This window comes from Salvelinus alpinus, chromosome 14, assembly GCF_045679555.1.
Source record: "Salvelinus alpinus chromosome 14, SLU_Salpinus.1, whole genome shotgun sequence".
Lineage (NCBI taxonomy): Eukaryota > Metazoa > Chordata > Actinopteri > Salmoniformes > Salmonidae > Salvelinus > Salvelinus alpinus.
This window is the reverse complement of record NC_092099.1, coordinates 27,371,735-27,393,043: the sequence shown is the minus strand read 5'-3', so window position 1 is coordinate 27,393,043 and position 21,309 is coordinate 27,371,735. Positions and strand designations below refer to the sequence as shown.

Genomic DNA, 21,309 nt, shown 5'->3' with positions numbered 1-21,309 from the left:
TACTGACAAATACTAGTGGTGCAGAAGACATGTTGGTAGGAGTGAGGTTAGACGGTTTTAAGTTTCCCTGCATGAAAGTCTCTGTACACCAGAAACACTGCTTCTGGTTGAACGTTTTCTTGTTTGTTTTTGGCCCCATACAGTTCGTTTAGTGCCAGAGGGGTGTTGGCTTGGGACAGGATGTAGACAGTCATGATAATTACGGATGAGAACTCTCTTGGTAGGAAAAAGGGTCTGCAGCTTACCATTAGGTATTCTATAATAGGTGAACAAAAACTCAAGATTTCCTTCACACTTGAAGCAGCACACCAGTTGTTATTAATGAAAAAACACACTTCACCTCCTTTCAACTTATCTGAAGCCAGCCGCTGCATGGAGCATCCACTGAGTACTACGTGCATAGCGTCATCATCCAGCCACGTTTCAGTAAGACATATAATATTGCAGCTTTTCAAGTCTCTCTGATAGGAGACTCTCAAACGAAGCTCATCCATCTTATTGGGCTTGATGTTGCCAATGTTCAAGACCCCTCAAAGCAACCTGGTCTCAGAGCATTTTGTATTATTCTCTATGCAAATCCGAGACACTCCATTTAGTATGATATGTTACGGTAACGACCCAGGGTTTATATGCATGGATATAGACTCTGCCGTTTGAGCATGCTTTTGCGGAACAGTCGATAGCGCGCTGGGCTTCGGGCTAGAAGGTTGAGAGTTCGAGACCTGCTCCCTGCCTGTTTAATTACATTACGTTTTGTATGGTTACATAAGACAGATGGTTAATTAAGGCAAAAATGAAAGGAGGGTGGTTGGTCAGGGTGCAGTGGGAGGCGTATAACACGAACGTCTAGCAACCCAAAGGTTGCGAGTTGAATCTCATTACAGACAACTTTATCATTTTAGCGAATGAGCAACTTTTCAACTACTTACTACTTTTTAGCTACTTTGCATGTTAGCTAACCAATCTCCTAACCCTAACCATTTAAGCTAACCCTTAACCTAACCCTAACCTAACCTTCGTTAACCATTCCCTTAACCTTAACCCTTTAACCTAACTTATAAACTTAACCCTAACCTTAACCCTAAACCCTAACCCTAGCCAAGCTAATGTTTGCAAGCTAGCTAACGTTAGCCACCTAGCTAGAACATATCACATGTTTTGCAAATACATAACATATTGTATGTTTTACAAATTCGTAACATATTGCACGTTTTGCTAATTCATGATATATAATATGAATTGTAATTTGTAACATATCATATCATATATGAAATGGGGGATGGTGGACATCCACAAATACATACCATACTGTATGAAATGTAACATATCATACTAAATGTGTGTCTCGGATTTACATACAGAATAATATGAAATGCTCTGAGTCCATGTTGGTCAGAGGCATGCTGCATGTGTGATTCATTTTCAAAACAGTCAGGCACATCCTATAATTACACTATTAGATTAAAGTTGTTAAACTTGTTTGATTAAAATGATCCATTTTGGAATAAATAATGTTTTTCTTCAGGTGTTATTGTGTATGACTCACAAATGGAAAAGGAAAAGGACAGAACATTAAAAAAGGACAGAGAGCAAGAGAGAGAGGAAATTTAATTATTAGGGTTCTATTCAATCTGTGTCGCTGAAGCGCTACAGATTGTGTGATAGAAATTTAAAGGCAATTTCTGATCGAGCTGACATATGCAGCCTTTACTGTGAATGCAGTCTCCGCTAACACAGAAACATTGCCTTTATATTTCACTCACAATGTAACGCTGAACTTCTGCGATAAGCGTTGAATAAACTCTTAGTTTCCAGGGAAAAAATTGACAATAAGAGGGAGGGGGAGAGAGCAAAAATGTAATAAAGAGAGAAGTGGAGTGAGACAGAAAGATAGGGGGAGGGAGAGAACAGAGAAAAAACAGGGAGAGGAAAAATGAGATGGTAGAGATGATAATGAGAAAGAGAGAGAGATAAGAGAGAGAGAGAGAGAGAGTGGTAGAGGGAAATAATGGTATATAGAGAGAGTGCTAATTCAGCACACAGCTGCTTAGTGAACTCAGTATGAGATGTCTGTAATGGAATGCTCATACAGACGCCAGAGCCTCCTTTACAATATTAACAGAGCCCAATGTGCGTCATCCATCTCACAGCTGACCCAGGGGGGTGTGTGTGGCTCTCTCTCTCTCTCAGAGTCCCTTTCTCTCTACCGCTCAGTCTCTCTTTCTCTCAAGTGTACTCTGACAGTTCAGTTCAAAGCTCAGTTCAAAGCCAAAACTCTGGTTGGCATGACCATGGATACAGCACCATATCACCTCAGAGTATCAGTTCTATATATATAACGATGGACACAACAATGTGTCTGAAAGTCTAAAGAGTCGACTGGTTATTTTGGTGCAAATGTAACGTAGATAACTATGCAGCATGCACTTGTCCTACAGTAGGTGTGGCACGAGAATGTGTGAAAAAGGGTTGGGTAGTGCAGTTACTTATCTTTGTCACTCCCCCATGCTGAACAAAGAACACACCAAGGTGTTATGTAAAAGTCTCCAAAACTGAACTCATAACTCTTGCGCCGAGTTTCAGTTTGCCCATATTTGCATTGTTGAAGCCCTAGCATAATGCACACTTCTGGAGAATATAAAATGTTTCAATATCTCTCTCTTAGGCTCGGGGATGGTGTATTATGTTGTTGTGTTGTACTGTATTGTATTGTATTGCTGCATTGCATTGTGTGGTGTTTGTTCTATGTGTTTGTCACTTTGGTAGTTTGTAGTTTTGTGAATTGAACAGAATGTTCTTTTAGCCTTTTTCCTCCACTTAACCCAAAACGTCCACAAATCCTCTGGTATTCACACTACCCCAGCCAGATCATTTGATTCTGAGCAATGACGCAAATGTGCGTGTGAACTCATACACACTCAATCATTAAAGGCTGCTTATCTGACTGCGGGGTACGTGTAAATTATCCTTGTTGAACTCCCATTGTATGTCCTGCGGCAAGCTCGGCACCAGGCTGAGGCTATGTACAGATATTGGGCTGCATGCAGGCTCTTGTCTCTTGTCTCTTGTTCTTGGTATGAATCATTAATGTATCTCTCTTTAGATTGTGTTTTGTAACATTTGAGTCATTTGACCAGAGAAGCGGCTAACCTCTTAATCTCCTCCTCCCCTCTCTTCTGCTTTCACACATGGAAACTGGAAAATAACATTCCTCTGTGTGCTTTCATGGTGATAACATAGTTACTTATTGAGAGTACTGTGAAACTTTTATGGCAGGTTGTGTCTGGAACCTCAATAAATCTCACGTGTGTGTGTGTGGCAAGGAGAGACAAGGCTGTCTAAGAGCTCTTTACACTTAAGAGTGTAGACCTGAGATCCCAGATCCCAGAATGCTTTGCAAGGATCATCTGAGTCCAAACTATCAGGGTGGGAATTTCCTCTGAGGCAACCACTGGGCCATTTCTCTGTCTCTCTTTCTGTCTCTCTCCATCCCGTAGCAGGTTAGGTGAATTGGGTTAAGGTTAGAATAAGGGTTAGCTAAAATGCTACATTTGTCACAGACGTGACTCAAACACACAACCTTGGGATTGCTAGATGGTGGCGGTATACACCCAAACTCCTCAACCAACTTCCCTGCTTTTGTTTCTGTCTACTAGACCATTAGCACATACTGTACGTCTTGGAGGTGCTCCGAAATACATATAGTATGTTTCGTATGGCTCTGAGGCAAGGCTGCTCAGACACACATATTCTCAGCCATCTCTTCCCAAAATATTGTTTTATCCTCTTTCTACTTGAGGGGAATTTTTTGGGGGGAAATGGCAACTGGCACACTGTCTATCTGCCTGTCAGTACTGTGTCCTGTGGTTGATGGACCAGAAGAGCTGTTTCTGTAGTAGTCATGTCCCTCCCTGCAGGGAGCACTAAAAACACGTACTGTTTACGCACGCACGCACGCACGCACGCACGCACGCACGCACGCACGCACGCACGCACGCACGCACGCACGCACGCACGCACACACACACACACACACACACACACACACACACACACACACACACACACACACAATAAATCAGCCCATCAGTGTGCATTGTTGTGACACTGTGCAACTGCGAGCTCATTAGTCAGTACAAGGTCGTGTACACAGCAGGCGGCTGGATGGTGATGGATGTGTTTGTAGGGTGGCCTGATTGCTATTAAACAGCATTACTATCACACACACCAGGCCCAGACACACACACACACAGACACACACGCACGCACACACACACCCAGACACATTGGGAACATGCTAAATATGTCCCAATGGGTTTTAGGGGAGCTCGGTGAGGAACATAGCATTGATAGCTCTCCTCCCAACTCTCTAACCAGTGTGATTTGGGGGGATGCTTTCATCCTACACTGGCCTCCCGCAGAATCTTCTGGTTGTCTGTCTGGGTTGTGTGACTAACCCAACAAGTTAGGTTGTTGGGATTACCCAAACATGGGTTAATTGGTTGGGTTGACCTTGCAGCTGGGTCTTTATGAATGTAATCCTTAGGTTATTTTCAGGAGGCTTGGCTTATTAGGAGCAACGCTTTCAGCTAAATCTTATTGGCCACCCGTGAGAGTTAAGTTTACATACTTCAAATTAAAATGTTCCTTAATGATTTTTGCATTTGACACATTCTTCTATAATATTAAGTGTATTTATTACATGCTATATATAATAAGGTACACCAACTTATTGCATAATAAGGTATGCCACCTTAATGTGGGGTGGCAGGTAGCCTAGTGGTTAGAGTGTTGGACAAGTAACCAGCAGGTAGCCTAGTGGTTAGAGTGTTGGACTAGTAACTGGAAGGTTGCAAGATCAAATCCCTGTACTGATAAGGTAAAAATCTGTCGTTACTGTTTCTAGGCTGTCATTGAAAATAAGAATGTGTTCTTAACTGACTTGACTAGTTAAATAAAAAATATAATTTATCCTAACAATGGCATTTACATAGGCTTGGGGAACTCATACAGTTCTTTAAGCTTCTTTGAAGCAAAACATTTTTAAAAGTTCGATCTATTAAGATGGAATCATGGTTGGTTAGCCCAATGTCGTGTTGCCTCCATCCCTCTCACACATGGGTCCATGTCAGCCATCAGCCGTCTGTCACTGCCTGCTGCCTTATGAGTAATATGCCACATTCAAAACAACCGGGAACTCTGAAAAAATATAAATAAATAACGTCAGTGATCTTCAGGATGGAAAGTCAGAGCTCTAGAAAGAGGCCTGAGTTCCCGAGTTGAAATTCCAAGTTGGATGACCGTTCAAATCGATTTTTCCCAGTCATCGCGTCATCACATCGAACTAGAGCATCATCAATGTGCGTCATCACCAGGGGGAAGGTGACAATGTGATTCCTTGTCTGGCCTTGAAGTAGTTTTCAAGAGAATATTTTCAGCTTCAGCTTTCCATGTCATCCATTTTGATTTAACATCAACTATAGTGGTTGTTAGTCAACCTACTTTTGATTAATACATATTAGCATGTATTATCATATGACTAAAGCCTTGTTTATACCAGGGGCTAACATACATCCTTTGTCCTGATCTTATCCACATTCTGATTGTGCCCACATTGTAGCTGTTGCATCTACACATGGTAGTAAAATGTGTTTCTTATCTGTCCACTTTATCCGCATTGTGACCAGATGTCCTGGTCCCTTCCTGTATGCAAATTATTTGACAGATATTGTTTCAAAATAATAATAATTTATTTTAAGACATATATTGATGCCATAAGTCAATGGCGAATTGGGTTAAGGTTATATATCAAACGTCAATGGTTTTAGACAGCAGGATAATGATGATTTAAATGGTTTCACTGTGAAGAGTCCGTCTAAGTGTCTGACTACCTCAGGAGGTTGTCAGGAAGATCTGATCACAATCAGATCACAATGCTTCTTTTAATCTTCTACACTGTCTAAAAATGTGGGCAAAATCAGAATGTTGGACAAGATTAGGGCAAAGCATGCATGTTAGAAACAGGTATAAACAGGGCTTAAGACATTTACACAGAATTACGACCAACAACTGGAATTCATGTTTATTCATCTTTTATTCAAATGAATTAGCCACACAAATAAACAATCTTTATTTTCATATAACATTCATACAAACACACACACACAGTCAAGTAGAAAATCAGGAAAATCATAACGCATATTTCTTCATATCTAACATTTTACCAAAAAGGACATCTTACAGATATGCGTCGAAAAGGTTATTTTGTTTTTCAATAGTTTGGTCAAACTAAGTTTGTGAAGAGTTTTCTGGACCAACAGGAGAAACTAAACATATTTCAGAAATGAGATATATTCATTGTAAAGTGAAATGCTTATTTTTTTCTTTAATACAGCAAAAGTAGCAGATCTGGGTCTTATGGGCCCAGCTGTTTTCTCTTTGTGCTGATTGGACAAAATAGAGTTACTCTGATCATAGGGGGTTTGTTCTGAAGAAGGCACAAGCACTGTTGGTGAGTGTAATCAAGCAAAATATGTCATTTAGAAATATTAACACTGCTTATTTCAGAGAGAAATCGATCAAACAACTTTTAAGCTTCAGGCTTCCAACACTTTTCCTCTTCAACATGTTGTTCAAAAGAAGACACTTCACAGATATGGTCAAACTAACCAAAATAACAAAGGTGCACCGCTATCATGGTGTAAACAGCTGAAGTAAATGGTGCTGTTTCAAACACATTCTCTAAAAATAAATAGGCCTAACACATACACCCAAGTACGTTGTATTAACCTCTAGCTAGCGACCTCTACCACCTGCGGCCAATCAATTGAAAAACTCACATTGCAGCAAAAAAAAATGTACTGCTACAAGTTGTTTTCCATTTCTTTTCTTATTTTCTTAGAAAATACAAAAACAAATACAGCCATGGTCCTGGAACCCAAGTGCTGGGGGAATTTAACACCTTCGCATCTTGTGGCAGAAGCAGCTTGCGCATAGCAGGAGCCACACAGAGTATGCCATGAAAGCACTAGCTAGCTAGCATTTGATGGAAAGTAAGCAGTGCTTCTTTCTCTTACTCTGCTCTCTCTTTGGCTTATCTCTAGTTCTGCCATTATACAATGGCAGAGGCAACCGTGATGTCAAGAGGAAAAGCACTATGAAATGGTTTGGGTCCTTTCTTTTAAATCTATTCATATCTATGTTCATGTTCATCAAAAACAGAAGCGTTCAGGTACCTGATCTACTCAGCTAGCGCCCTCCAAAAGGTTTTAAAACCTCTTACAATCATACAAAAATTAAAAAATGTACTAATAAAAACAAAGAAATCGAATAAATGCCAGCAGGCAAGTAATGTACGATCCTGTCAGCGCTTCATTTCTCATTTCCTCTGCATTTCAATGTGAAATATTGCATTATAGTCTTTGTTCTGGCTATGTGAAAGCAGTACAGCATATAGCTACACACAGCCTATACATCAAGTGAAAATAAAAGTGGTTAAAGTCTTGTTTTCCTCTGATAGGGAATGACATCATGCTCATACTGTAGGTCTTCAGCATCTTCAGTTTAGACAATGTTTCCACATTTTTGGGACTTGGTTACCTGAGAAGGTAGTGATAAAACAGCAGAATAGCATGGTTGAGGATTCCTCACCAAAATGACATAATAGCAGAGGGAATATGATTAGAAAGTAACCATATATAAGTATAAATTATAAATTGAAATCAACCTTTTTGTAAGGCACACACACACACACACACACACACACACACACAGCTTGCTAATAGCAATACCTATTGTGCTTTAGACACTCAGCAAGTATATTTTTTATTCAGTTTTGGCTGATCAAGATATACCAGGTTTTTATCTTCTTCTGAGGTAAAAGCAGCATTAGCGCAGCTAGAATCTTGCACAAACAAAATCACTGTTTGTCAAATCACTGTAACATTGTGTTCAAAGAAAGTTTGAAGATTAAAATTGTTCTGATGCTGAATGCTTGTAGGATTGCCACAAAGTAATATCTTCTCCAAAAGTCAAATCGTTTAAAAAAAAATAAAGTAAAAAACAATGAAATGTAATAAAAGTCTCTATACAGTGAGCAAAACTGAAAAAGTAACAAACTAAATCAGGAAGACTAGATCCTCCTGTTTTCAAACAAACAAAAGAACTGAAGAAACTGTTGAAATAGTTCTTACATGACCTCATCTGGTTCATTGATACCACTCCTCATTGTTTTTTAAGATTAGTCCTTCACACACCCCTCCAGAAAAGGAGATGGGTGAGTTGGGTTCCCTATTAGGGAGAAAGGACAGGTACAGTGTTACGTTGAGGTGGTTCCAGACCTTTATTGCTTCTCTGGGGATCCGACAAGAGCACAGTCACCTCTCCAGAGTTTTGTTATTGCTTAATTGTCAGCTTATGTGATCACACACAGATACACACACCTAGATGTGAGTGTTTGCATGTTGTTCAACAGAATTTAGATTTGTCACTTTCATCATTGAAAAAAAATTGTCCACTCTATGCTCAGTTTTTCATATAGTTCTCCCCAATAGTTCTCTTTTCACACTTTGGACAATTTGTTCTGTCGTCCTATCATCTTCTCATCATCTGATGATCTGTGAGCAACTCCACAGCTCAAAGTTCTGTTCCCACTGTCAAAAAGTGCTCACCCTTCTTGTTCATCAGTGATGACATCACCATGACATTTTTACTCTGGTTGCCATACAGAACAAGTACTCTGGTCTAGTAGGAATTTGTTGTTTCCTGTTTCGCCTTTCTTTCTCTCCATTACTTCACCATCACACAGCTGCTCAGCTGCCCACCCAGGCTCAGCTCCTGCATCTCCGACTCTCTCCCGGAGGCTGAATCCAGGCTCCACATCCCCTGCCTGGCCATGAGGGGTAAGGGGCCCTGGGTGAAGGCCTGGCTCTGGGCCTGGGGTTGGTAGTGTAGGTTGGTCTGGGGATGGAGGCTGGGTTGCTGGCTGATGTGCAGGCGAGCCTCGAGGAGGTAAGCAGCGGAGGCCACGGGGGAGAGGAAGGTAGAGGAGGCGCAGTAGGAGGATGATGATGCGCAGCAGGAGGAAGAGGAGCCATAGGAGGAGGAAGATGACTCCAAAGGCTGCTGCCAGAAGGCGTGCTGGAGAGCCAGGAGACTCTGGTGTGGGGAAAGGGGGTGTTGATGTTCCCCCTGGGGGAGGGAGGAGGCGGAGGTGTCAAACAGGGTTGAGGTGGCGTAAACGGATGTGGGGGAGGGGGGCTGCTGCTGGGACAGGAAGAGCAGAGGGTTCTGAGTAGATGCTGACTGAGGAGCCTGGGGCTGGTGCTGGATCTGGAGCATTCTGTAAATAGAGACGGAGAGGAGGGGTTAGAGTTTCACTTACTGTGACTATGTGGTTGTGATTATATTTATGTGCAGGTGTGTGTGTCTCTGTGTGTGTCTCCATCTTACCTTTGCTGTTGCAGAACTTCCTCCAGCATGCTGCAGTGCTCATTGATGGTGGGGCCTATTGATCCCCGGCTGCCACGGCTACTGTGGTCGGAGGTCAGATGGCAGACCTGCCTTGCCAGACCATTGATCTTATTCAGACCCAGAAGACCCTTAGTGCGCGTGTTCTTCCTCAGCTGTTGGCGGAAGGCTTTTAGACCTGGGGAGGCGCACAGAGAGGGGATGGGTTAAATTCTGTAGGGCCTGATACATTTCCTTGTAGTGATGATGATGTGAATGATACATACTGTATGTAATGGTTATAAACTAACATCACCCATACCTTGTGTTAGGGAGGTGTCAGAGGCTCTGCGGCCCTCCTGGAAGCTGGAAGCTTGGGCCTGGGGGAGGAGATGAGAGGAGAGGGCCAGCTGGGTACCGCCAGAGACCAGCACCCTGGGGTCAGTCCCAGAGGCTGGCATGGCTGACAGCCCCCCCACAGAAGGGCGCAGGGCAGGGTTGGGGGTGGACAAGGACTTCAGACAGCTGTCAGACGATGCACCATCGGAGAGGCTGACCACGATGCAGGGGGGATTGCACTGGTAGAAGTGAGGGGAGACCTCGGCCAGGGTGTGTCGCCGGGAAGTGGTGGTGGTGGGCAGGACGAGGGGTGAGCAGGTGTTTGTGACCTCCTCCAAGTCACGGGGCCGCACCTCCTCACTGATGCTGGTCTCCAGCAGGCTGTTTGGGGAGATGGAGCGGTTACACAGCAGTCGGTTCAGACTGGCTTCCACCGGGAACGCCACACGCTGGAACAATGCACCGTGGTCATATTCCATCTCCGGTTGCATGGGAGGGGTGGTCTTGCAATGAATGGGGTAGGCTGAAGTTCTGAAGCTGTCCTCTATGATGACCTCTGGGGTACCGGAGTCGGAGGTGTTCCTGGGTTTCTGGGTCCAGGGTCCACACTGGCGACTGAGCTGCAAGGCCCGGTGCTCCCTGTCCCTCTCCAACAGCAGGTAGTAGATGGCTGAGAAGTGGTTGTAGCTGCTGCTCAGCAGAGACTGGGGAAAAAGACAAGAGCTGTGTTTGAATACCCATACTGTATACTACATACTTAAGTATATACTACATACTATTAGTTCATTTTAGTATACTGTAAACTAACGGTATTCTTTCAGTTGAGCTTACTAGCGCTTTGCCTGTCTATCGGAAGTTGATTATGTTGCTATGCAACCTCTTGCTAGCTAGTTAGCATAACAAATTACTAGCTAGACATTTTACGACTTCGGGTGTGTTATTAAATTCAATTTGGAGTACCAGAGTGCGCTCAGAGCGTTGTCTGATTGTTCATTTGTAAATGCCATGCAGTTTCACTGGACACTCTGGCCGAGGAGTAGGGTTGATCCTAGCTTGCTAGCTACTTCCAGACACAAATGAGAGAACACCTCACTCTGACCATTTTACTCGCCTAAGCAAAGCTGGTTAGGATGTTTTCATGTTATCCAGAGTGTTGGTGACTGTAACTGTGCTGCTGGCAACAATTTAATTACGCTTATTTGCCGATGTTTACTGACACCGGCCATATTCAACAGGTGTTGATTGTTCGTAAATTCATCAGTTATTCTGCGCTCTGGCTCAGGTACACTCAGAGGAGTAAAATCGGAGTAGATAGCCAGAACGAATTTACGAATGCACCTGAATGTCCATTAAGAACGCACAACGACTATACCACTAAGAATAACGAGAATAATCACGTTAATAAACTTTGGGTAGTTAGTTAAATAGCATATAGTTAATATACTGGCAAGTTCGATGTATTAGTAGCCAAAAAACGTTAGCTAGCTAGCTAACATACCGGTACATACTGCTGTAATGATATGCTATGATATGCTATGCAGTTCATAAGGATAGCGTAGCTAAGAAATTGTCAGCCAACATAACATGTAAGGTATCTTAACATTTGTCATAATTAGTTAAAGCAATGAATTTGTATCCGCTCTTCGTTGGACTTCGGCTGCATATTTTCCGCCATTTTCTTCAAATCTGAAAACCAATTTCTGAAGAATTGCATTATGGGCCCTAAAAGCACACAAATAGTGTCCACTGCTCGTATACTTCAAATTTTGGCAAATATAGTACGACATCCGGGAACTTTTGGAATACTAACTATATCCATACTATGACTAATATGCATACTATATACTTAATTTACGTCACAAATACTACGGTTAGTGCGGCTAATATGAGTATTCGAACACAGCTAAGGACATGTTAGTCAGCCATTTTGGTTCAAAGGGTGTCATAATAAAGGACTGTTTCTCTCACTCTCTATTTCTCTCTAGACAGGAAACACACACGCTCTGCGCCCATCACTCTGCACTCACTCAGTCTGATCTGAGAGACTGCTGTTGGAGCTCGTCTTCTCAGCTCAGTGTCAGCCTCTAAAAGCAGATGCCAGTTATCCCCCTAATTCTCCTTACAAAACGAGTAGTAAGCCCACCAGGCGTACAGGGATCCAGGGTGGGTTTGACTGTGGTGCCTGCCCGGGAGGCAGCATAACATACCACCTACTCTACTGCCAGACATAACTAACTGTCTCAAAGCCCCACCACTTTCAACCCAGTACCCAACCCCATTAGCTGTCTCTACAGTTTACTTCAAATACTGTATTTCTAGGACACTAGTGATACTCTGTATAAACAACTATATAACCTATAACCTGTAATCTATATAACCCAGCTCCACTCACTCCTTACCCTCCTCTAATCCTCCTTCCATGACGATAACACCAATCAACTAATCAGCCAATTAACCAACCAATCTGCCACTCACCTCGATGGTCCTCTGGCGGTCGATGCCCAGGGTTTGCATGATGCCCAGGACGGGCTCGCTGTAGTCCCCCAGGTTGGAGTTGTAGTCTGTGAGGGGCAGTGCCATACTGAGGGTCTGGTTAGGAGCTGTGGGGTCAGCCAGCATCCAGCGGTGCTGCTTGATCTGGGCCACGCTGATCCTCTTGGCTGGGTCCACCACCAACATCTTACGGATCAGGTTCTCACAGTCTGGGGGGAAAAGAGTGGGAGGGAGAGAGAGGGAGGATGGAAGGAGGGAGGTAGAAGGGAAAGCAAGGTCATTCTCCAATGCTAGAGCATGTGCTTTAATCTAATATACATTTCATCAGTCAATTTATCAATCCCAATTACACTATGAAATGTGTCACTGTGTTGTTGCCATGGTGATGCATACCTTGAGACATGAAGAAGGGGATTCTGAAGCGCCCCTCTGTGACTCTCTGTCTGAGGGCGGGAAGGCTAGGCCCGTCGAACGGAAGGGATCCGCACACGAGAACGTACAGAACCACACCCAAACTCTGTAGAGAGATAGACCAGGAGGACGTCAACAAATGGTCTCTCCCATTACTTCTGTGTTCATTCATTTTGCATGAAAATAGTAGAACTTGGTTTCAAAACGCTACGTTCTTTGTCATGAATCTTGCCCTGGTGGCAGAACTGAGCGATTTCTGCTAGATAGGCCAGCTGCAAAGTCAAAATTGGCTATATCATAAAACATGTATGAAAACTAAAAAGAGCTTTTTGGTCTTTATTTATGATTAGGGTTAGGCATTAGGGTTAGCAGTGTGGTTAAGGTTAGGGTTACATGCTGACTAGACCGGGCACGCGGGTGAGTCCACCATCACACACATGTTGATTTTGTCCATCCACACCAGATGCAATCAGGACACGCAGGTTGAAATATCAAAACGTACTCTGAAGCAGGTCGAAACGCATGAAACATTCATGGCCATTTAGCTAGCTAGCTTGCTGTAGCTAGCTCATTTGTCCTAGGAAATAAACATTAGGTTGTTATTGTACCTGAAATACACAAGGTCCTTTTTTTGGATCTTTGTAGAATTTTTACCCATTTTGCGTCACACAAAATCATGTGTTCTCTACTCTGACAATTCATCCACAGATAAAAGGGGAAACCTAGTTACTGTCTAGTAAACTCTGATCCTTCAGGCTTCTTCTCCTGTGGACTTTATATGGCGGTTGGCAAACAACTTTAAGGTGCATTACCACCAACAACTGGACTGGAGTGTGAACCTCAGTTCATCTTTCAATCACCCACGTGGGTATAGGCGCCTAAAAACCAATGAGGAGATGGGAGAGACGGGACTTGTCACGAACGTCGTAGTGAGGAGACCAAGGCGCAGCGTGATTAGAATACATTCTTCCTTTTAATAATGAAGAACACTTAACAAACAATACAAAACGACCGTGACCGCTATAACACTGAGTGCAAACATACAACATCACATAGACAATAACCCACAAACCAAACTGGAAAACGGCAACCTAAATAGGATCCCCAATCAGAGACAACGATAAACAGGTGCCTCTGATTGGGAACCAATCTAGGCCACCATAGACCTACATAATGCCTAGACTACACACACACACCTAGACATACCCAAAACCCTAGACAAGACAAAAACACACATACCACCCCATACACACCCTGACCTAACCAAAATAATAAAGAAAACAAAGATAACTAAGGTCAGGGCGTGACAGGACTTGCAACGCGTCAAAAACAGAACTGAGTTCTATTTTAGCGCCTGGCTACGCAGAACCTCATTGATGGGCGCGAGCAGTTGAAATTACTGAATAACATGTATGTCTACATTTATTTTGCAAAGCTCGCACACGCAACGCGTCGGTGTGGTCAACATGTTAGGTTTAAAATCAGATCTTATGACTCTCCAAGGCAAGATTCATGACAATAAATGCCAACCTGCGTTCAAAACACGGGTAGCCATGTTGTGTGCGGTTTCCCTGTGAGCCCTTACCCAGATATCCAACTGTGGCCCTTCGTACTCCTTCCCCTCAAACACCTCGGGTGCTGCATAGGGGGGGCTGCCGCACCACGTAGACAGGGGCTCGCCTGAGTTGTAGAAGTTTCCAAATCCAAAGTCTGAATGGGAAGGAGAGAGAGATCGACTAATGATTATTTGTGTTGCTGAGTGCGTGCGCGTGTGTGTGTGTGTGTTAGTGTGTGTGTTTATTGACTACAGACTGTCACACTGGGTCTTTATGGCATCAGATCAGCCCTGCTCTTATTCTACTATTTTACCATGAAGAACCCTCTAATTCTTGGAAGTTGACACTTCATTAGCACAGACCCAGTGATGCATGGCTTCTCTTTAGTAGAGACATTTAGCAGTCTGAATATCAGTAGGGAACCATCAAGGATAGAGGGTAGTCTGCTATCTATTATCTCCCACACAAGACTCACCGGCCAATTTGATGTTCATATTGGTGTCCAGCAGCAGGTTCTCAGTCTTGAGGTCACGGTGAACGATGTGGTGCCTGTGGCAGTAGTCCACCGCCATCAGGATCTGCCAGAACTTCTTCCGTGCCTCATCCTCGCTCATGCGCCCGTTTGAGGTCAAGTAGTCTAGAGGAAAAGAGGGAGAAGAGAGGGGGACAGTTTAGATTCAGAGAACTAAATAAGGACTGTAAATACTGGGTAAGAATATTTGACCCCTTTATTATGTAAAATGAAACAGCCCAACACAGTTTACAACAAAGGGGATATTGAATTTAATCCTCACCGAACATCTCTCCATTTTTGGCGTATTCTGTCACAATATACAGCATATCTTTAGTCTCCATAACCTAAGAGGAATACAAAGAGAGACAATGGAAAGAGGTTAGCAAGAAGTAGGCTACACACAATTGCAGTGATAACGTGAGGAAAGAGGTCTTTCCACTGCAAAGGCTGCTGTAAGTGTTTTAGCAGAGCCAGGACTGGGCACTGGGGATGTTTTCTGGACACCTTATCTTTCCCCTGACCACACTTCCTCTCATTCACACACACGCACGCACGCACGCACACACACACACGACACGACACTGTGACTTTCCATGATATGCACTGTTGCATAACAGAGCTGACAGGCACTTCCTGCATGCTCTTTGTTTATAGGATATGAACACAGAAATTGTTCAAACCAGTATTCAAATCAAATCAAACTTTTAGAAAGAGGAGGAAGGGAAGCGCTACTAAGGTACACTATAGTATATTTTGGTAGATAGAAGGTGCTCTTTGGTAAAAGGTGTAAATTGGTCATCAAAAAGAAAGGAGGACCAAGGCACTCTTCATATAATTAATTAAAATGCCTCAGGAGTACTCCCTGACGAAGGCCATGCAGCCGAAACGCGTCGGTTTTTAAACAACTTTGTTTCTATTGAACATGCCATACTAATAAAGGCATTTTAATTAATTATATGAAGAGTGCCTTGGTCCTCCTTTCTTTTTGATGATCAAATCAAACTTTATTTGTCACATTCGCCGAATACAACAAGTGTAGACTTTACCGTGAAATGCTTACTTACAAGCCCTCCAACAGTGCAGTTCAAGAAGAAGAACATATTTACCAAGTAGACTAAAATAAAAAGTAATAATAAAAAAGTAACACAATAAGAATAACAATAACGAGACTATATACAGGGGGCACTGGTACCGAGTCAGTGTGCGGGTGTACAGGTTAGTTGAGGTAATCTGTACATGTAGGTGGGGGCGAAGTGACTATGTATAGGTAACAAACAAACAGCGAGTAGCAACAGTGTACAAGAACCCCCGTCTTAATGTAAATTGTCCGATGGCAATTTTTATGAATTGTTCAGCAGTCTAATGGCTTGGTGGTAGAAACTGTTGAGGAGCCTTTTGGTCCTAGACTTCGCGCTCCGGTACTGCTAGCCGTGCGGTAGCAGAGAAAACAGTCTATAACTTGGGTGACTGGAGTCTCAAACAATTTTATGGGCTTTCCTCTGACACTGCCTATTATATAGGTCCTGGATGGCAGGAAGCTTGGCCCCAGTGATGTACTGGGCTGTTCGCACTACCCTCTGTAGCGCCTTACGGTCAGATAACGAGTAGTTGCCATACCAAGCGGTGATGCAACCGGTCAGGATGCTCTCGATGGTGGAGCTGTAGAACCTTTTGAGGATCTACAGCTGCACCATCGAGAGCATCCTGACCAGTATTCCCACTAATACTGTGTTGTCTGTCATCAGTTTTCAACAGAAACCTAATCTCTTTCCTTCTGGGAAAGGAAGAGAAAAGTGCAGACACAAAGGACGAGCTTGTGTATCGAGAACCCATCACCACCTCAAAGACAAAAAGAAAAAGAAGGAAAGACACAATGCTCCATCCCCTTCCTGGAACTCCCGGAAACTTCCCAGGGCCAGGAGAGCCCTCGGGGACCAAACATTGTGGGAGTGTTGTGTCACTACCACTTCTGAAGAAAAGACTGATATTCATCACTGCCAGGACTCAATAAACCAACACCTAAAGCTATGTCACACATTTTATAGCCTCATTTCATTTCCAACACAGTTTCTCTTTCACTTTTCTAACTCTGTGAGAGACGTTGGGCAGCAGTCGTTTTTAGGGCGGCACAGAGGCTCCCATACAGAGAGTAACTTATAGTCTTTATCTGAGATGAGAACCACTCTGTGTCCCTCTCACCTAGAGGTGCTGCTGATGTCATACAGGCTTCCAGAGAAGAAGTCTAGCACGTTAAGGGCCCTCATACTGGCCCCTGAAGAGTGGTGTGTGGGGGAGTGTGTGAATGAGAGACAGACAGAAATCGAGAGAGAGAGCAAGAGGCTGTGATGATCTCCAGAAATGCAGAAAAAAGGGACATTTTGTTCACATAAGATGGAAACTGCAGCTTATTTAAAGGTCAAGGATCAACGCTTTGGTGTTATTCTTGAGGCTTTCCCCCTCTCCTCTTCTAGCTACTTTCTCTCCTCGACTAGTCATACGGTACAGACTGCTCGTAATTCACTGTTCTGTTTTTGGTTATTGGAAGAGGAGGATGATAAGGAGAGGATGTGACCTCTTGATCACACGATCGCCTTCACTGCACTACACCTCCCCCTCAGTGGGCAGATGATGGGGTGTGAAAGAGAAAAGGGTTTCCCTCAGGTCATAGAAACCTGCTCTAACCTTCATCAAACAGCTAGCACCTGACAAGCTTAACCCTCACTGTTTCCCAGAGAGAGAGGGAGCAACAGAGAGAGGGAGAGAGTCAGAGGGAGACTTTTGTTTATTATCTATTTCACTTGCTTTGGTAATGTAAACATATGTTTCCCATGCCAATAAAGCCCCTTAAATTGAAATTAGAGAGAGAAAGAGAGATATCTATAGAGAGAGAGCGATATATATATATATATATATATATATATATATAGAGAGATATATATATAAATAAATATATATATATAGAGATATATATATAAAAAGAGATATATATATAGAGATAAATATAGAGAGAGATATATATATATATAGATAGATAGATAGATATTGTAACGTCCGGGGTGTAGTGAGTGAGAAGTCAGGCGCAGGAAGCAAAGAGTTCAGGGTAGTGCTATACCTTTTAATGCACAAAAAACGGTGAACATAAGCCAACCCCACGAAACACAGGGCGCACCCCAAAACAAATGCCCCAAACACGGGGGACTTAAACAGTCCAGCAAAACCCATAAAAATGGGAAACCCGTAACTCACAGACGTGTACACACGTACACCAAACAATCCCACACAACCAGCAGGCGGGCCTGCTGGTAAATAAAGCCCGACTAATCAGCCTAAAACACAAACAGGTGAAACCAATAAACAGAAAGGGGAAAAGGGATCAGTGGCAGCTAGTAGGCCGGTAACGACGACCGCCGAGCGCCACCCGAACAGGAAGGGGAGCCACCTTCGGTAGGAGTCGTGACAGATATAGATATATATATAGAGATATATAGAGATATAAATATGTATAGAGAGATATATATATATAGAGCGAGATATATATATATAGAGAGAGAGATAGAGGAGGGGGGGCAGAGAGAGAAAGAGATAGAGCCCTGTGTCTCTTTAGGGGGACTATCCCTCCGTATTACTCTGCTCACAGTGGCTCATCTGACATAGAGAGTAACTGAGGAATCATCCTCTGGAGAACATATGACTTGCCTGACTCAGGCTTCCCTGTCTCACTCAAGGCGTGCGAGTGGGGTCGCATTGGGCGCTGTGTGTGTACTTTGTGTGTGTGTACTTTGTGTGTGTGTGTACTTTGTGTGTGTGTACTTTGTGTGTGTGTAAGGGCATCTGCACCAGAGTGTCAGGCCTGCTGAGGGAAAAAGTGGATTTGTGGTAGCGTCATTAGGGGCCGAGCAGCTTGGCCTTTACGTGAGGAACAGAAACATTGCACTTGACTACCATAGACGCTAATTGAGCTTGACACTCAGACCTACAGAGACTGACTCATCCAAGCAATTCTCTTTCCTTCCCTCTGTCTACTTCTCTGCTCCTCTGTCATCATCTCACCAAAGAGAAAAAGAGGTCAAAAAGGATTGAATTAATATGTGTACTTATGTTTCACAGCAACGTGTCCTAGGAGTCAGCAGCTAGCTTTAAGATGAAGACACACACATGTGCACACACACTCCATGACAATAGTACAGCTGCAGCGCTGTGATATTCAAGACGATATACCACAAACCCTGATGTATCATAACACACACTGAGTCCTTACGTTCTCTCCATCTAATCCCACACCTCCATCCCTACTCCCTCTGCCTCTCCTGCTTATTCTGCCTGTGTTGTTTGTCCTCAGCACCCGCTCAGCATGTGTCTCTCTCTGTGGACACGTAGCCAAACACATGAACCAGTCACTCAGCTGTATCCATGCAGGATACGGTGTCAGTCAACACACCCAAAAGAACACACACACACACACATCCAATAACAATGTAACCATATTATAATAGACAGCACACACACCTGGTAGAGTTTGATGATATGGGGGTGGTTCAGCAGCTTCATGATCTGGACCTCTCTGTAGATCTTCTCTAGGTTGGATGGGTTTAGTCTGGTCTTGTCAATGATCTTTATGGCCACCTGGCAGTGGACAACCAACCAACAAAGCAAACTGTAAACACACGGGTATGTAGGTCTACTATATCTAGGACGAATGCAATATGAGAGGCTGATATGATTCTATCAATTAAAAATAAATAAAATGAGTTCTGTCTGTGTGATTTTGAAAGGAATAAAATATGACATGAAAGCATTGTTAATGAAAGAGCAGGGATGCTAACCTGTGTTTTGGTGACTTTGTGCCTTGCCAGTTTGACCACAGCGAAGTTTCCTTTCCCCAGTGTGCGGATGATCTCGTAGAAGCCGACCTGTAGAGGCCTTCCATGAGTATGGTTGGGCTGGGACCCCGGGCTTCTCTGCGTTACGATCACCATGATGCCACACTGATTAACGTATTCCAAAGGATACGATTCAAATTGTGTGTAGTTGGCTATCTGCGACGCAAAATACAAACGTGTAAATATCAAATGCACATAAGCCTATGCGTAATGACATTATTATTTTTGTTTTTATTATTGTAGGCCTATTATTAGTGTGTTATCAAATGCATTACATTATCAATGTATTATTATAACGAATGATAATAACGTTATAATTATAGTCCTAATCATTAGGCTGCACATTTAGCTAGGCGTAGCCTATTCGTTCTCATCAACAATTAAAATTCTGAATTAACATTTGCATTGCACCATGATGACGCAGAAAAGTATTAAATATAGACCACATCCCTTCACATCTGTACAATCTTGCACTAAATTGAATTATCCTACTGAACTAAACATATAGCTTATTCATTATATTTGATAAGCGCCGGATTCAAACTATAAACATGCCCAAATGTGAGAAGTCAATGGATAATAGACATGTGTGCCTTTATAACACAAAACACAATTGTTATGTGTTAAATAATTAAAAGTTAAATTGCAGCTCCGCGCATATAGGCTGCCAAAAACTGAGACAAATAAAAACTGTAAGCCAGTTTTTCCAAACAATCATAAGAGCATTGCAGTGTCTTACCGTTTTGGATGTCGGTACACCTCTCACATTTCAATCGGTTGTCATAGGCAGGTAGCTAGCTACAAGTCATTCCATAAGGATATTACGAGAAAAAAATACGAGAAAAGTATAAAACAGCATATAACTTTTTAATTGTCTTTCTTTTAACGAAATATGTACAGAAATGTACAGCACAGTGTGCCAGTTGTACCAGTAAGAACTATTTACAGGGTGACTTGGCCGGTCATATAATCGGCTCCTGCACTGCCCTGCTCCGTCTGCATGTGCGCTCCTATGGAATGCGGACATCCACAGTGTTCATGGGGAAACTCCTCCTCTCCTCCTCCCATAACAAGTTGATAACATTTCAATGACGTCACACCCGCGTCAGAGCTTCGAGTGGGGCGCAAGGCCGGGCGCGAGCGCAAAGCATAAGTTGCTGGGCAACCGTGCGGCTTGGCGCGTGGTGACGCGAGTGCGGATGGAGAGGTTGCTTGGAGACGAGAACGGTGACGTAAGTCCCGGAGATGTGTCACCACGTGATGTTTCCTCCCAAGCTGCTGATGTATAGCAGAGCTTGAGTTGGCACTCGCTCATCACGGCGTTTATGTTCGCTCCCTCGACTTTCAAGTTGCCTTTCCTCTCCTTGCTTCAGCGGAAAAAAGTGAAACCAAAAATGGTTCTTAATCCTTATGAACCTTTTTTTGTGGTTGCACACATCATGCTATTGTATTCTATTCTATTCTATTCTATTCTATATTATAATTATATTACTAAACTGAACAAAAAGTAGAAGGAACTGTATTACGGAACTAAGAGAAACGATGTAAAGTATGATGGAGTACTTTAAATGAAATTGTGGGCAGAAAGACTAATTCAACTCTTTCATTGAATTAGAAAGGCTCATTCAGCACAAAACCTTTTGATATTGGCAATTATTTGAATGGCTAT

General features: G+C 43.1%; 1 protein-coding gene across 1 annotated transcript; it reads right to left on the bottom strand.

Annotated features, from left to right (window-relative positions):
• Positions 1-6,075: 6,075 nt before the first annotated feature.
• On the bottom strand, positions 6,076-20,674 carry LOC139538682 (serine/threonine-protein kinase SIK2-like). Its single transcript, XM_071341023.1, has 11 exons — positions 20,380-20,674; positions 19,584-19,796; positions 19,267-19,383; positions 15,041-15,104; positions 14,722-14,883; positions 14,276-14,400; positions 12,673-12,796; positions 12,262-12,488; positions 9,770-10,490; positions 9,451-9,646; positions 6,076-9,340 (listed from the first exon to the last, which is right to left on the bottom strand). The coding sequence occupies exons 2-11, from the start codon at positions 19,734-19,736 to the stop codon at positions 8,788-8,790; spliced, it is 2,442 nt and encodes an 813-aa protein (XP_071197124.1). The 5' UTR covers positions 19,737-19,796; positions 20,380-20,674; the 3' UTR covers positions 6,076-8,787.
• Positions 20,675-21,309: the final 635 nt, after the last annotated feature.